Genomic DNA, 17173 nt, shown 5'->3' with positions numbered 1-17173 from the left:
GGCGGGTCCGTCACCGGGGCTCAGGGCCGCAGCAACGCGAGCAGGCAGCACTTCGAACAAAACCCTCTGCAAGGCCGGAACGCGGGGGCGCGGGGGCTTCTGGGAAGTGTAGTCCAGCGGGTCCGTCTTCAGACTCAGGGCTGCAGCAAGGCTAAGGCACCACCGCGAACAAACCCCCCTGGAAGGCCGGAAGCGGGCGCGGGGGCTCCTGGGAAGTGTAGTCCGCCCGCAGGCCGCGCACCCCGCACCCCGCAAAGTCATCCGGGTTACTTCCGCGCACAGACGGAACCGCCCGCGGCTTTCTTTTCCGCTGGAAAATTCTGCTCCCGACTTCCCCGGGACTGTTCGCCGAAGTTCGCCGAGAGGCGGCGGGGGGAGCTCGGGCCGCGGGACGTCGGGTCGGAGGACGCAGGAAGGTGGGCGAGGGGTCCCGGGCGCAGGGGCGAGGCGGGGCACCCCGGCTCGGGAACAAAGAGTGGGGGGCCAGGCGGGCGGCGCGCGCGCGGGCGGGCGGGGGGCGCCGCGGGGGCCGCCTCAGTCCTGGGCAGTGATGGGAGCGTCAGGGGGTCCCGGACCTGCCCCGCGGGCACCTGCGGACCCTGCGCCCGGGCCGGCGCCGCGCGGGCACCGCGATGTCCGTCGGGGGTGGGGGTCGCGCTCTGCAGAACTGGGGTCGGTCCCCAGCCCCGGCCGCACCCGCAGAGGAGGATTCTGTTCCCGGAGCCGAGGGCGGGGGCGGGGGCGGCGATCCTCGCGGGAGGGGACAGCGGCCGCCACCCCCCCGGCGCCCCCTGCGACCCTGCACCGCCGCCCGTCCGCGCGCGGGGGGCTCTGGCCGTGCGGGCCCGTCCTGGCCTTTGTTCCCAAAGTCCCCTCTCCGGGGGTCCGGCCCGGCTGGGCCCGCGCCAGCGCCGCGCCCGCCCTGCAGGGGGGACGGTCCAGCCTGGACGGGCCTGTTACGTCCCCGAAGTCACGCCCGGCCCGGCCCCCCCTGCGGCAGAGCCGAGCGCAGCGGGGGCTGGAGTCCGAGCCGGGGCGGCCGGCACGGGGTGGGCAGCGGGGGCAAAGTTTGGGGAGGGGACCTGCTGGGAGGGCGAGGGCGGAGGAGGGGCCTCGGCTTGGGGGACACGGGGAGGGGCTGGAGGAGCGCTGGGGGGAGGGGCGCGGGGGTCTCGCGGGGAAGGGAGGAGCCGAGTGCAGGGGTGCGTGAAGGAGGGCAGGGCTCCAGGGCCCCACGGGAGAGTCCACGTGTGGCTGGAGCGCAGGTCCAGCGGGGGTCGCTGGCCGGCATCCCATATGGTCCGGGCACCTCCAGGACCCACCCGAGCGCCGCCGGGTGTGGCCCAGAGGGGAGAAGGAAAGGTCCATGTGCGGGGACGCGGGGCGGAGACAGGGGGAAACTGAGGCACGGGGCGTTTTCCCGAAGGAGCGCTGTCGCCCACTCCAGCGCCAGGGACCTGTGGGGGGTCATGCTGTCGGCTGCAATTGAGGGGCGCTTTCTGGGGTGCTTCTGGTATGGGCCACACCCTTGGGTGCTCCGGGCTCACTCCCGGCGGGCTCAGGGGACCCTGGGGTGCCGGGGATGGGCCCAGGCCCCGCGCACTGTACCGTGGCTTGGCGCGAGGGGCGCTCGCTGGTGGTTGTCTTGAGCAAGGTCGATGTCTAGGGGGAATCAGGGATTCTTGTTTTCCGAAAGGGAGGCGATAGGCTAAAGGTTCCTCAGCATTGGAAACGGGTCGGCACGTGGCAGGGGGTGGGGGTGCTGCTCGCTGGAAGTGACTGGCACTGGGACTTTAGCTGGGATGGTGACATTTCAGGGGAAGGTAGCACAGCTGGTGGCAGCCGCCCTGGAGTCGATTCCCCGCGTCCCGGCAGGTCCCTTGAGCACCTCCAGGGGTAAATCCTGAGTCCAGAGACTGGAGTAATCCCTGAGTGTGTGTCCCCCAAAAAGAAGGTGTGCTTTAGGGGACACCTAATCCCGGTGTGTCCCCAAAAAGAGAAAGTGTGCTTTAGGGGACAGAAAGGTGCTTCCATAGCCTAGAGGACAGCCCCAGGGGGTCTGCAGGGAGCCGGAGTGTGGGTGTTCTGTGACCGCATTTCCGTTCCAGCCCCACCAAAAGGGAAGGTGATGCCCGGTAGGACGTTTAGGTGGTTCATGGTAAAGTGAGCCCAGGAGGGGCAAAGCGGTGCCAGGGGAACTCCTTGGTAAGGGTATGTGACCATTTCTCCCTGTGTGCAGGTGGGTATTTGGGGCGTTTTCTGCCTCAGAGGATTTTATGCACGTCTCAGTTTCTAGGGACCTGGAGTTACAGGAGGGATTTCTGCCCGAGGGCTCTGTGTTCTTGGAAGACGTCTCGGGTGAGAGGCAGAAAGGCGCCCAGCTCTGTGTGCCTGCCACACGAGTCAGCCACATTCGTTCTTTTTCTTTGTTAGGGGAGGGAGGTCGGGCCACACCCAGCTGTGCCCAGGCGTTACACCTGGCACTTCGATCAGGAATTATCCTGCCCGTGTGTGTGTGTGTGTGGGGACACCATATGGGATGCTGGGGATCCAACCTGGCTTTGCCACGTGTGAGGCAAGTGCCCTACCTACCCACTGTACTTTCTCTGGCCTGGAGCCACATTTGTTCCTGACACCATGTTGGAGAAAAGCTTTAGAACAAATAGATATTTTGCCATGAACTGTGCCTATCCTGTTTTCCCCTTATTTCTCTGTTGATTGTGGGTTTTCAGCAGTTAATGATGAAAACAAATATTACTGACTCAGTGGGGATTTTTTTTGAGAATTCTTTCTCTTGCGGGGGTGGGGTGGGTTGTTTGGTGATCCTTCTGCACTCAGGTGGTGTTCAGGGGGACCATGTGGGATGCCACAGAGCGAACTCGGGGGGTTGGCCCTGTGCAAGGCAGTGCCCTTCTCGCTGTGCTATCGCTCAGGTCCCTTTCTGAGAGTTCTTTGTTTTTGTGCTGGTGGGGTTTAGTTTGTGTTTTGACACACACTGGCTGTGCTCGGGGCATGCTCAGGCTCTGGCTCTGCACTCAGGGATCCTTCCAGGCAGACTTGGGGGACTGGGAATTGTACCCAGGTTGGCCACATGCAAGGCAAACACACACCCTGTTGTACTGTCTCTCCAGACCCAAGAATTCTTTTTTTGACTGTCACCCATAAAATGGGAAAATTGGACTCCTCTACAGAGGGGCTATTGACAAGTTGCTCAAATTGGAACTAAAGCGAAGTCAACTGCCTGTAAAAGTTACAAGACGGGGGCCGGAGAGATAGTGCAGTGGGTAGGGTCCTTGAGTTTCACATGACAGACCCGGATTCGATCTCTGACATCCCGTATGGTCCCCTGAGCCTGCCAGGAGTGGTGTCTTAGCACAGAGTTAGGAGTCAGTCGTGAGCACGCCAGGTGTGTCCCCTCAGAAGTAAAAATTAGAAGTACAGGTGTCCCAGAATAGACACTAATATGGAATGCTGTGTGGTACGGCCCTATTCGCAGAAATATGACTTAACACTATTTTTTAAGGGTGTTCCACTTTTGTTGGGGGAGGGGCACACGTCATACCTGACTGTGCTCAGGACCTACTACTGGTTCTGTGCTCAGAGAGCACTTCTGGTGGGTTCAGGGGGCCCTATGGGATGCCAGGGATCAGACCCTGCTCAGCCACATGCAAGGCCAACGCCCTTCCCTTGTGATTTCCCTCCCACCCAGGATATTCAGTTTTTAAAGTCAATTTGTGGGAGATTGCTCAAGTGGCAGAGCACTGGCAATGCGTTGAATAAAATACTGAGTTTGCCCTTGTGCTACAGTGCTCCGCTACAATGTATAATAACTGCAAGGATTTGCAGGCACAGCCGGACCCAAGGTCAGAGTCACCGGCCTTCTCTGTGAGGCCTCATGTTGCCAGAAGTGCCGCCACTAAATTTCTCAGAGCGTGGCCCATAAAAGCATTGATTTGTAGCTGTGTGTGCTAGCTCCTCAGTCGCTGACTGTCGGGGCTGGCGTGATAGTGCAGCCGCAGGGGCGCCTGCCTTGCGCACAGCTGACCTGTGTTCAGTCCCCGGCATCCCACAGGGTCCCCCCCATGCAGAGAGTGACCCCTGAGCACTGCTGGTATGGCATCACGGTACCACTATCAGCCCGTGTAGCCCGATGGCGTGTTGGGGGCTCTTTAAGGATCAGGGGAATGAGGACCATCGTTGTTACCGTTTTTGGCATATCAAGTATGACACGGGTAGCTTGCCAGGCTCTGCCGTGCGGGTATGGCATAGAAATAAAAAAAATTTTAAAAATCACTGACTCTTGTGTGTTTTCTTTACCTAAAGTGAAATTAGACACATGTTCTTTTTTTTTTTTTTCTTTGCTTTTTGGGTCACACCTGGCGGTGCTTGGGAGACCATCTGGGATGTCAGAGGTCGAACCCAGGCCGGCCACATGCAAGCCAGACGCCCTCCCCGCTATACTGTTGCTCTGGCCCCCGACCATACTCAGTCCTGCCAATTCATGCATGCGGGTCCTGTGCCAGCACCCCGCAGAGTCTCTCTCCCGTCTTCCCCAGTTAGTGAGCAGAAGCCTCGGGCCTGAAGGAGGAGGCGGCCGCGCGGGTCCTGTCCTGGCTGTTCCCTCCCTGCTCTGCTTCCAGTACTCTCCGCGGGCAAGAGCAGAGACCATGAATACATCTCGGGTGAGTTCCCTTGATTTTTTTACCCTCATTTGTTTTATATGACATATAATGAGTAGGGGTTCTTGGGGGGCGGCGGTTGGGGGTTTCCTAAATTAAAGTGAAAGGTGGGGTAGGAGCCAGGGAGGTGGTACAGGAGGAACAACACTTGCCTGTGGCTGTGGTGGCCATGGCCTGATTCAAATCTGCAGCACCATGTGAGTTCCAAGTGACCCCAGAGGTCAGTCCAGAGCACTGAGCCAGGAGTAGCCCCCAAATACTGCCCTGTGTGGCCAAACTCCCCTCCCCATTTCCAAAGAAATTTTAAAAAGGAAAAGGAAAGGGGTCAGAATGATAGTACAACTGGCGGGGCATTTGCCTTGCATATGGGTGACCCAGGTTCAACCCCTGGCTCCCTGCCCAACCCACACACACCCCAAAAAAAGGTAGATATATAGGTAATTTTTCATTTCATGGAAATGTGTATGAACAACCAAAAGCTGGCATGTAGATTACCAGCAGACAGTAGGATCTTAGAGTTATACAGATGTTGTCATGTGTGTGTGGGGGTAGGGTTTCTGCTTTGGGCCAAACCAGCTGTGCTCAGGGCTTTGTTTGGGGCTGTCCCTTTGAGGCTCAGAAATTGAACCCAGGGCCTCCTGCATACAAACCATATGCTCTGCCAATTTTGTTATGTCTCCAGGACCAGTATGTACCTTTAAGAGAGAGAGCATGTTGATGCTGAATGAAATGAGTCAGAAGAACAGAAGGAGAGGGACAGATATAGAATAACGGCATTCGTTTGTGGGATATAAAAAAAGAAATAGTATGAGACTAATATCTAATGCCAGGGAAAACGGGCCAGATGGACTAGTTGGAATCTCCCACAAAGAGTGTGGGGGGTGGAGGGTAGGTAAGATAGAGAAGGGACCGGTGTGACAATCATAGTTGGGACTTATCACACTGGACAAGATCTGAGTGTTGAAAATAGTTAAAGGGATATGCATGATGACCTTTCAGTATCTGTATTATAAACCATAAGGCCCAAAAGGAGGGAGGGAGCAGAGAGGGAAAGTGCCCAGTGGGGTAGCATACCGGGTAAGAAAAGTACCGAGCCAGGGACCGGGGGTGGGGGAGGGAAACTGGAGACGTTGGTGGTAGAAGATGTATGCAGGTGAAGGGACGGGTGTTGGAACACTATATGGCTGAAATCTAATCATAAACAACTTTGTAATTGTGTATCTCACTATGATTCAATTAAAAATTAAATTAAAAAATTTAAACAGAAAAAGAGGGGCTGGAGCTATAGCACAGCGGGGAGGGCATTTGCCTTGCACATGGCTGACCAGGGTTCGATTCCCAGCATCCCATATGGTCCCCTGAGCACCGCAGGAGTAATTCCTGAGTGTATGAGTCAGAAGTAACCCCTGTGCATCACCGGGTGTGACCCAGAAAGCCAAAAAGAAAAAAGAAGAAAAGAAAGAAAAAGAGAAGAGATGCAGTGGGGCCAGAGTGACAGAACAGTCAGGTGGCGCTTGCCTTGCACACAGCTGTCACGGTTCCATCCCTAGCACCACATATGGTCCCCTGAGCCCTGCCAGGAATGATCACTGAGCCAGGACTAAGCCCTGAGTGTAGCCAAGCATGGCCCATAAGCAACCCCCAAAAAATGGGGTTTCACTCATTCTTGTGTCCCACTAGTTGGGTTGTTCTCTGCTGCTTTTAGATGGTATCAAGAGATAGAATCCAAAATTTAGATTTCTTTCCTGTGGATTCCTGATGACCAGACCTCCTCTTACCAAAGTCATCTTAGGGCGTTTGGTTTCGGGATTTTGTTTTTTCACTTTTTTAGGGGGTGGGGGGTGGGAGGGGCGTTGTGCCACACGCAGCAGAGCTCACAGGTTAGTCCTGGCTCTGCACTCAGGGATGACCCCTGGCCGTGTTTGGGGGACCATATCGGGTGTCTGGGATCGAATCCAAGTCTGCCACTTGCACGGCAAGCCCCTCCCTCCCCGCTGTGTGACTGCACGGCTCCTGGGTGTCTGTTGGAGAATCTCCCAAGCAGTGGTGAGACCAGGAACTGCCGGCCGTGAGAGTTATTCAACAGACCAGGCAGTTCAGGCGTGGGCCCATGGGTGTAGGCCTGTTTGTTTGTTTTGGGGCCGTACCCGGCAATGCTCAGGCCTTATTCCTGGCTCTGCACTCAGGGATCGCTCCTAGCAGTGCTCGAGGTTACCATGTGGGATGCTGGGGATCAAGCCCAGGTTGGCTGCATGCAGGGTGCAGACCCCACCGGCCAAGCTATTTCTTGGGCCCTTGGTGCAGTACTCTTGAGGTCCTGGTGTTGCTCAGGGCCACCAGGCTCCCCCATGGCTGGACTCACAGAGCATTGGAGTCCTGGGGATCAGATGGAGTCTGGTGCCTCCGAATCCGCCTGCCTGGCTCAAGGATATTTATACTTTCAAACTGTCGTGTACAGTCTTGCTTCTTAGACCGTGGCTGTGACCCTGTCTGGGGTTGCAGGACAGAATGTGGGCCTCGGCCAAAACTTGGAAATTCTCAAAGGTTTCTGAGCCTGCAGTGCACAAACATTGGTTCAGAGTCAAATGCGGAGTGAATCTGGGGCATCTCTGGCTGTGCTTACCCAGGTTGCGTTTCTCTGGTGAAAGGAGGTCACGAGCAGCTGACGCCGCGGCACTGCAGGGAGGGCGATTGTCTTGCCCGCGGCTGTTCCGGGTTTGATCCCAGAGGGCCCCTGAGCACTGCCAGGAGTGATTCCTGAGCACAGAGCCAGAAGTAACCCCTGAGCATGGCCGACTGTGGCCTCCAAACCAAAAAACAAAGAGATCATGAGCAAAAAGTTGACAAAACCCCGTGCGAGAGTTCATCTTACCCGTATCTTTCCCAGGATTATGTTTCGGTTCTTTTCTTTTCCTTTTCTTTTTTGCTTTTGGGTCACACCCGGCGATGTTCAGGGGTTGCTCCTGGCTCTGCACTCAGGAATCACCCCTGGCAGTGCTCAGGGGACCATATGGGATGCTGGGAATCGAACCCGGGTCGGCCGCATGCAAGGCAAACACCCTCCCCACTGTGCTATGGCTCCAGCCCTGTTGTTTGTTTCTAGGCCATACCTGGCAGTGCTCAAGGGTAACTTCTGGCTCTGCACTCAGGGATCACTCCTGGTGGTGCTCAGGGGATCATATGTGGTGCCAGATGTTGAACCCAGGTCCCTTGTCCACTGTACCTTCTCTCTGGCTCTCCAGGGTTGTTTCCTCCAATCTCTTTAATACCCTAACTCAGCTCTTACCCTGCCCCCCCTCCACGCCCCCACCGCCCTTATTTTTATGTTTTTGGCCACATTCAGCAGTGCTCAAGGCTTACTCCTTGGCTCTGGCCTTAAGGTCACTCCTCTCTGAAAAGCACTCCTGGTAGGATTGGGGGACCCTGTGTGATGCCTGGGATCGGACTCAGGTGGGCCCTGTGCAAGGCAGGCGCCCTGCCACACTGTCTCTGGCCATGGAAGGGTTTCTGATGAGGTCAATTAGCCAGTAGAAAAGGACGAAAATGGTGCCGGAGTGATAGTGCAGTGGGGAGGGCATTGGCCTTGCATGTGACCGACCTGGGTTCGATCCCCGCATCCCATATGGTCCCCTGAGTACCAGCAAGAGTAATTCCTGAGGGCAGAGCCAGGAGTAACCCCTGAGCATTGTCCAGTGTGACCCAAAAAGAAAAAAAATGACAAAAATGTTGACCTCTTAAAAGCAGTGTGTGAGAACATGAGAGAGTTTGGTGAAAGGGTACAGTCTTTCACTCATGAGACAAATAGATTTCAAGACTGTACAAGATGGTGCCTATAAATCTATGGATTAAATAATTCATTTTTAAAAGTAATAATTTATTATGTAATTTGGTCATTAGTTTTCTTACCAAACAAGTACACACCCACATGTTTGTTGCTTGTGGCAATTATTTTATAATGCATATGTACATCAGATGGTACATTTTATTTATTTATTTATTTTGGTTTTGTGGCCATACCTAGCAGTGTTCAGGACTTACTTCTGGCTCTGCATTCAGGGATCACTCCTGGAGGGGCTCAGGGGACCATAAAGGATTCCAGGGATTGAACCAGGGTCAGCTGTGTGCAAAGCAAGCACCCTACCCACTGGATTATCTCTCCAGTTCTAGATGATTCACTTTAAACATCTATAATTTGTGGCTAGGGCACTAGTAGAGTGGGGACAACATTTGCCTTGTATGCAGTAGATCAGGGCATCCCATATGGTCCCTGAGAACAGCCAGCAGTAATTTCCTGAGTGCAGAACCAGGAGTAACCCTTGAGCATCGCTTGGTGAGACCCAAAAAAACAAACAAAAGGTTCCATGCCCTCCCTCCTTCTCTCCCTCCCTCCCTTCCTTCCTTCCTTCCTTCCTTCCTTCCTTCCTTCCTTCCTTCCTTCCTTCCTTCCTTCCTTCCTTCCTTCCTTCCTTCCTTCCTTCCTTCCTTCCTTCCTTCCTTCCTCCCTTCCTTCCATTTTTTGTTGTTGTTGGGGCCACCCAGTGATGCTCAGGGGTTTCTCCTAGCTCTGCTTAAGAGATCACTCCTGGCTGTTCTCGGGAGACCTTGTGGGATGCTGGGATAGAACTGGGGTCCGCAACATGCCGGGAAACGCCCTCCCCACTGTACTGTCGCTCCCAGGAAATCAATCTGTCAGTCCCAGGAAATCTCTCTCTTTTCTCATTACTTCTCCTTTTGCCTGTTAACTTTCATAATTTGCCAAATCTTGGCTAGGTTTGGTGTTCTTTCTAATTTCTCTGCTTCCCTATTACTGTTACGCGTATAAGAGGAAATGCTTTCCTTGATTTTTTCCCTCTCATTCCACTTAGAAACGAGTTGTTTAATCTCCGTGTCCAAATGATTATTTCTTTTTTTTTTTTTTTTTTTTTTGCTATTTGGGTCACACCCAGCAATGCACAAGGGTCACTCCTGGCTCATGCACTCAGGAATCACCCCTGGCGGTGCTCAGGGGACCATATAGGATGCTGGGATTTGAACCCGGGTCGGCCGCATGCAAGGCAAACGCCCTACCCGCTGTGCTATCACTCCAGCCCCGATTGTTCCATTTTGTATTGGTTGTTGGTTTCTAATGTAATAACCCTTGTGATCAGAAGAGATGCTCCTGTGATTTCCATTTGACATTTCCCTTTTTTAATTTGACTTTTTAATGGACTTTTATTTAAAATACCATGATTGGGGCTGGAGTGATAGCACAGCGGGTAGGGCGTTTGCCTTGCACGCGGCCGACCCAGGCTCGATTTCCAGCATCCCATATGGTCCCCTGAGCATGGCCAGGGGTAATTCCTGAGTGCAGAGCCAGGAGTGACCCCTGAGCATTGCTGGGTGTGACCCAAAAAGCAAAATAAATAAATAAATAAATAAATAAAATAAAATACCATGATTTGCAAAGTTGTCTATCATACAGTTGTTTTAATGAAAGCATTTAGTGTTCCAGCATCACCAGTGTGACCTTTTCTGCACCAATATCCCCAATTTCCCTCCCAATCCCAACCTGCCCCCTTAAGCATATAACAGATTTACTTTACGTTACTTTTTCCAACAAACTTTAAGAAATGGCAAATAGGATGATCAGAAAATAAATCAGTAAGGGTCGATTTATGATGACTGTATGATTTTGACCTATGTAAATAAAATTAAAACCATTTCATACAATATTTTAAAATGCCTATTTTTACTTATATATACATTTTCAACTCTGGAATCTAAAGTATATCACGATAAATTTTATATTATACCTGGATCTCGTTATGGTGATAATCATGTGTCACCGATAACACTTTAAAAGCAATAATAACACTTTAAAAGCAGTAATAACACTTTGAAAGCAGTTCTGTGTCCATATACTTCAGCATTTGTGTGGACTAGGTGGAGCCTGCATGTGTAAGTTTCCCTTCCACTTTACAGAACTGCTGTGGTTTGCGAGTTGCTCGAGATGGCTTGCTAGGGGCGCTCAGTGGTCCTGCGGCCATCCCTCCACCTTGTCTGACTTTCCCAGCCACCCCCAGAGCAGGCCCTCGATCGTTTCTCCTGTATTGCTTGTCATCAATGACTCGCTGACAGAATCATCAGAAGCATTTCCTTTTCCTTCCACTTGAGCCGGCTGGCCGCAGCTCTGTTCCCGCGGCACTTCACGCGCTCCCTCCAGTACCGCCTTCCCCGGGCTGGCTTCCCTCCACTATTGTCCCGTGTCACTTCCCCAGCCCACCCCGTCCCCGGGCCCAGGGAGGCGAGCTCGGCTCTGTGAGCCAGCTCTCAAAGCTCCCTTCTTCCTTTTGTTGTTATTGTCGCGGTCTGGGGGCCACGTCTGGCTGTGCTCCGGGCTCACCCACCCCGGCTCTGTGCTCAGGTCTCTCCTTGGCGAGGCGCAGGGGGCCAGATGGGCTGCTGGGGACAGGACCCGGTGGGCAGTGTGCAAGACAAACGCCCTCCCTGCTGCGCCCCGGCGCCGCCCCTCTCCCTGCCATGCTCTGCAGTTGGTGGAGGGCCACTGCTCTTACAATACATTTAAAATTATCCTTGGGATGGAGAGAGATAAAAGGGCTGGGCGCATGCTTTGCGGGCAGGAGGCCGGGCACGGTGCCACGTATTGTCTGGTCGCTGAATCGCCGCCAAGCGCGTCGCCAAGACCACAAGCCAAGAATTCACTCTGAATACTACCTAGTCCCCAAACCAAGTAGCAGTGAAATGAAATAAAATAACGTCCTCCTCAAAGCTGTATTTTCAAATACATTGGGAGTGTGTGTGTGTGTGTGTGTGTGTGTGTCTGTGTCTGTGTCTGTGTAGACAGGAAAAGTGTCACATCTTTCTTGTGTTCAGATTCTTTTTCCATTTTCCTAATTTCTGCTTACTGTGCCAGCGATTAACCAGCTAGTCATGCAGACAGAACCTAATTATAAAGTCCCTCGCCTGCTGTCCTCGCAGAGAAGGGAATGCCAAATTCTCCTTATCCTTTTGCTTTTTTCTGACTGGGACTGTGTTCTTTGGTTTTGTGATGGTGGTGGTGATGGTGGTGGTGGGGTTTTTGTTTGGTTGCTGGGTTGGTTTGGGGCCACACTGGCTGTGCTCAGGGCTTACTCCTGGTTCTGCACTCAGGAATCACTCCCGGTGGGCTGGGAGAAGCGGATACAGGACGGGGGTTGAATCGGGTATGCCATGTGCAAGGCAAGTGTCCTCCCGCTGTAGTATCGCGCCAGCCCGTCACTTAGGTGTGTTAGATGCTGTTCTAGGGGAGACAGACGCTCTCCCAAGGAACAGGGATGGAATATTAGGATGCGGGCTGGAGTGATAGTATGGTGGCTCCGTCCCCGGCACCCCATATGGTCCCTCAAGCACTGCCAGGAGTGATTCCTGACTGCAGAGCCAAGTAACTGCTGAGCATAGTCAGGTGTGGTCTAAAAACTGCACTGCACTATACTGTCGTCCCATTGTTCATCGATTTTCTCAAGCGGGCACCAGTAACATCTCCATTGTGAGACTTATTGTTACTGTTTTTGGCATATCGAATACGCCACAAGGAGCTTGCCAGGTTTTGCCTTGTAGGCGGGATACTCTTGGTAGCTTACCGGGCTCTCCGAGAGGGACAGAGGAATCGAACCTGGGCTGGCCGCGTGCAAGGCAAACGCCCTACCCACTGTGCTATTACTCCAGTTGAACTGGACTGGTCCAAAAACTAAAAATGAAAAAATTTTAATAAATTGTTTTTAAAAAACTAGGGAGCATGTATGCACATTGTGTCGTGTGCAGTTATTAGAAACAGAGCGGAGGGATCTGAAGGTCAGGGAGATAGCCCAAGGGCTGGAGTCCGGTGTGCATGTACGAGACTGCAGACTGTTTTATTTTGGGGGGTCCATACCTGGCGATGCTCAGGGGTTACTCATAGCCCTTTGCTCAGGAATCACTCCTGGCAGTGCTCAGGGGACCATAGGGGGTGCTGGGAATCGAACCCAGGTTGGCTGTGTGCAAGACAATCGCCCTACTCGCTGTGCTATTATTCTGGCCCTGTGAGGCTTCATATTGGATCCTTATCGTAAATCAGCACCCTGAGCACTGCCAGGTGTGTCTCTCTGACCAACCCTGGTGGCATCAGCACCTCTGCACTACTGGACCCGAGCACAGCTGAAAGTACACTCGAGTTCACACACTGCAAACCCTGCACACACTTGGTGGGCAACTAAATAAAAGAATAACTTGTGTTCCGGTGGTGACATATGCATACAGCACGGAGCCGTATGCGAGTGTATGTACACACAAGATACGCACCAGAAGTGTGTATCTGGGGGCCGAGCGACCTACCACCGTACAGCGAGTGGGTCATTCACCTTACACGTGCCCACCCTGGGGCATCTCTAGCATCCCGTATAATCCCCTGAGCCTCACCAGGTATGACCCAAAAAGAAAAAAAAATGTGTATCAGACTGTCACTGTCATTGTCACGGTCATCCCGTTGCTCATCGATTTGTTCGAGCGGGCACCAGTAACTTCACTCATTGAGAGACTTATTGTTACTGGTTTTGGCATATCCAATACGGTGTATCAGACAAGCAATTAATAAAAAAATATTGTCAGGGATAGAGCGATAGCACATCGGGTAGGGTGTTTGCCTGGCACGCGGCAGACCCAGGTTCAATTCCCAGCATCCCATATGGTTCCCTGAGCACCGCCAGGAGTGATTTCTGAGTGCAAAGCCAGGAGTAACCCCTGAGCATCGCCAGGTGTGACCCAAAAAGAAAAAAAAGTTATTGTCAGCCTGCTGTGGAGGCAGAGCTAAGGGGTGTTGGGAAATTGGAGGCAGTGGTGGTGGGGTTGGGGTTGGAATATTGAGTGCCTGTAACAAATCACTATGAACAGCTTTGTAAACCATAGTGTTACAAAGTTGGGGGGAAAGTATAGGAAAAAATTTTAAATTTACATATGTAGGCTTACTTATTCCATGTAAACCCCAAAATATATTAACACAGAATTGCTTTAAAGGTTTTTATCAATGACAGGTGAGACATGATTATAACAAGATCCAAGTATAAAATAAAATTGAATGCAATATATTTCAGATTCCAGAGTTGAAAACATATGTGCATATATATGAGAATAAGCATTTCACTATATTCACTATATTGTATGAAGTGTTTTTAATGTTCTTATCTTCATAGATCAAAATCATAGTAATCATAAATTGGCTCTTACTCATTTATTTTATGGTTATTCTGTTTGCTGTTCCTTAAAGTTTTGTCAGAATGAGTAATATAAAGTAAATTTGTTTATGTGCCTAAGTGGGCAGGTTGGGATTGGGAGGAACTGGAGTTGTTGGTGGGGGTAGGTCACACTGGTGGTGTTGGAACACTAAATGCCTGAAACAGCTGTATAACAAATAGCTTTGTAAATTGGGTTTTTTGTTTGTTTTGTGTTTTTTTTTTGTGTTTGTTTTTTTTTTTTGCTTTTTGGGCCACACCTGGCAATGCGCAGGGGTTACTCCTGGCTCTGCACTCAGGAATCACCCCTGGCAGTGCTCAGAGGACCATATGGGATGCTGGGAATCGAACCCGGGTCGGCCGTGTGCATGGCAAACGCCCTACCCACTGTACTATTGCTCCAGCCCCTAAATCGGTGTTTTTATTTTATTTTTTGCTTTCTGGGTCACACCCAGCAATGCACAGGGGTCACTCCTGGCTCATGCACTCAGGAATCACCCCTGGCGGTGCTCAGGGGACCATATGGGATACTGGGATTTGAACCCGGGTCGGCTGCGTGCAAGGCAAACGCCCTCCCCGCTGTGCTATCACTCCAGCCCCTAAATCGGTGTTTTTAATTAAAAAAAAAAAAATTTTTTTAAAAACGTGTATCAGGCCAGAGAGATAGTACAGTGGGTAGAGACCCGAAGTCACCTAGAGTCTTAGTAGGAACACTTTCCTTACATGGACATGGTTCAAGTCCCAGCTACCCAGAGGATTCCCTGCGTGATCCCTGAGCACAAAGGCAGGAGTCAGCCTTTAGGACTGCCGGATGTGACCCCCCCCAATAAACAAAAATTAAATTAAATTTAAAAGCTAGAGTGTTTGGGGCTGGAGTGATAGTACAGCAGATAGAGCGTTTGCCTTGCATGTAGCCGACCCAGGTTAGATCCCATATGGTCCCCCAAGCACCGCCAGGAGTAATTCCTGAGTGCAGAGCCAGGAGTAACCCCTGTGCATCGCCGGGTGTGATCCATGAAGGAAAAAAAAAACAAACTTAAAAATAAAGTGTGGGTTTCAGGAACCTGTGTGTGGTGCCTTCACCTCTCGTTACAAAAGCAGAGCACTGAGCTGGAGCCACAGGACAGCACTTGCCTGACATGAGACTGATAGGGTTCGGTCCCAGCTCCCATCAGGTCCCCCTGAGCTTCACTGGCAATGCACACACACAGTGTGGCCCAGAACAAAGCAGAAAGCAGAAAGCTAGCGGGAGAGTAAGCTGGCTGTGGATCAGGTACCTGACAAGCACCCTGGCGCACTGAGGGACAGGCCCAGCCAGTGAGAAGCAAGAATGAGTGAAGCACCGGCCCCTTCTTGACAGGAGAGTTTGGGGCGTTTCCCTCAACGTGGCAGCCCTTCTTTATGCCCTGTCACACTCGCTTTTCTTACTGGTCCGCAAAAACCTATGATTCACGGGGCTAGAGCGATAGCACAGCAGGTAGGGCGTTTGCCTTGCACTCGGCCAACCCGGGTTCGATTCCCAGCATCCCATATGGTCCCCTGAACACTGCCAGGGGTAATTCCTGAGTGCAGAGCCAGGAGTAACCCCTGTGCATCGCCGGGGGTGACCCAAAAAGCAAAAAAAAAAAAAAAAAAAACTATGATTCAGGGGCCGAGCCAGTATACAGAGGTTGGGTACTTGCCTTGCATGTGGCTGGCCCAGGTTCAGTCCTCAGCATCTCATGGGTCCCCTGACCCCGTCAGGAATGATCCTTGAGCACAGAGCCAGGGGTTTGCTCCGAGCACCACCAGGTCTGGCCCCAAAACAAGGTGACAAAATCTGTGATTCAGTGAAAGAATTGAACATTTTTGGGTCTCCAGTGAAGTGTAATGTGTAAGACAGTGTTCTTTGTTTACCCTTTTAATAAAATACTTCTGTGTGTTGGGGGTTGGTCACTCCTGGAGGTGCTCGGGGGACCTGATGGGATACTGGGGATTGAGCCCGGGTAAGCTATATGCAAGTCAAATGCCCGCCCACTACACTATGTTTCTGGATTCTTTTTTTTTTTTTCTTTTTTGGTCACACGTGGCGATGCACAGGGGTCACTCCTGGCTCTGCACTCAGGAATTACCCCTGGTGGTGCTCAGGGGACCATATGGGATGCTGGGAATCGAACCCAGGTCAGCCGCGTGCAAGGCAAACGCCCTCCCCACTGTGCTATTGCTCCAGCTCCGTTTCTGGATTCTTAAGTACTTATTTTCACATTATTCGGTATGGGGAATTGGGCCACTCCCAGCATTGCTCGGGGCTCATTCCTGGCTCTGTGCGCGGGCGTCCCACAGGGTGCGGGTGCCAGGGGTCGCACCCGGTCCGGCTAAGGCCAAGGCAACCACTTTCGTCCCTGTGCTATGACCTCTGGCCCCGTTTCTCCCTTTTCACTCCAGTGGGTGGTCACTATCTAGAACACTGGTCTCCTAACCCAGTCTCACAGGTATGTCTTCCTGCTTTGTCTGCTTTTTATAGCAGAATTTTATTCACAGCAGTAAATATAGTTTTTAAGTATGAGAGAGTCACTGTAGTGATTCTTTCTGGGACAAATAAATTTTGCAAAGGCAGAATCGTTTTCTTTTTTTCTTTTTTAAGGTTTTTGGTTTTGGGGGCCATACCTGGCTGTGTTCAGGGCTTCCTCCTGATCTGTGCTCGGGGTTGGGATACCATATGGCGTGCCGGGGATTGAACCTGGGCTGGCTCTGTGGAAGGCAAATGTTCTACCCTCTGTACTATTTCTGAGCATTGCCAGGTGTGACCCATAAAAAAGCAAAAAAAAATGTCAAGCTTCCCAGAAAGGGGAACTTGCAGACGCCCTTGCCCAGGGCTGGTGCCACTGGCTGAAGAGGCGTGTGCTGTTCCTTCCAGGGCATGGTGGTGTTTGAGGATCTGGCCGTGACCTTCACCTGTGAAGAGTGGCAGATCCTGGATGATGCGCAGAGGACCCTTTACCGGGAGGTGATGCTGGAGACCTACAGTCACCTGGTGTCTCTGGGTGAGTGACGCTGTGGTGTTGCCTGCTGAGGCCTGTCCCAGTTAGCTCAGAGACGGGTTAAGTACCAAAGGAAGCGCTCTGAGATGTCAGGTTTTGGACAAGAAGGATGTGGCCATTCGTCACTGTAATCAGACATGCAAGCCGCCCCTCAGTGACCCACTCCTAAAGACTGCCGATGTCGGGGCTGGAGAGATAGCACAGCGGGTAGGGCGTTTGCCTTGCACGCGGC

The 17173-nt window shown here is 52.4% G+C and overlaps 1 protein-coding gene across 2 annotated transcripts in view; it reads left to right on the top strand.

Annotated features, from left to right (window-relative positions):
• Nucleotides 1-208: 208 nt before the first annotated feature.
• Nucleotides 209-17173, top strand: part of LOC101549664 (zinc finger protein OZF-like) — a 45108-nt gene continuing 28143 nt past the window's right edge. The window contains exons 1-3 of one of the 2 annotated variants that reach the window (XM_055126619.1): nt 209-416; nt 4561-4682; nt 16818-16944. In XM_055126619.1, coding sequence (XP_054982594.1) covers nt 4668-4682; nt 16818-16944 — 142 coding nt within the window. In that variant the 5' untranslated portion in view covers nt 209-416; nt 4561-4667. Of the gene's footprint in view, nt 417-4556; nt 4683-16817; nt 16945-17173 lie in introns of both variants that reach the window. The other variant, XM_055126618.1, reaches the window with a different exon arrangement.

The sequence above is a fragment of the Sorex araneus genome, chromosome 2 (assembly GCF_027595985.1).
Source record: "Sorex araneus isolate mSorAra2 chromosome 2, mSorAra2.pri, whole genome shotgun sequence".
NCBI classification, from domain to species: domain Eukaryota; kingdom Metazoa; phylum Chordata; class Mammalia; order Eulipotyphla; family Soricidae; genus Sorex; species Sorex araneus.
Note: the sequence above shows the minus strand (reverse complement) of the source record. Positions and strands in the feature narration are given on the sequence as shown.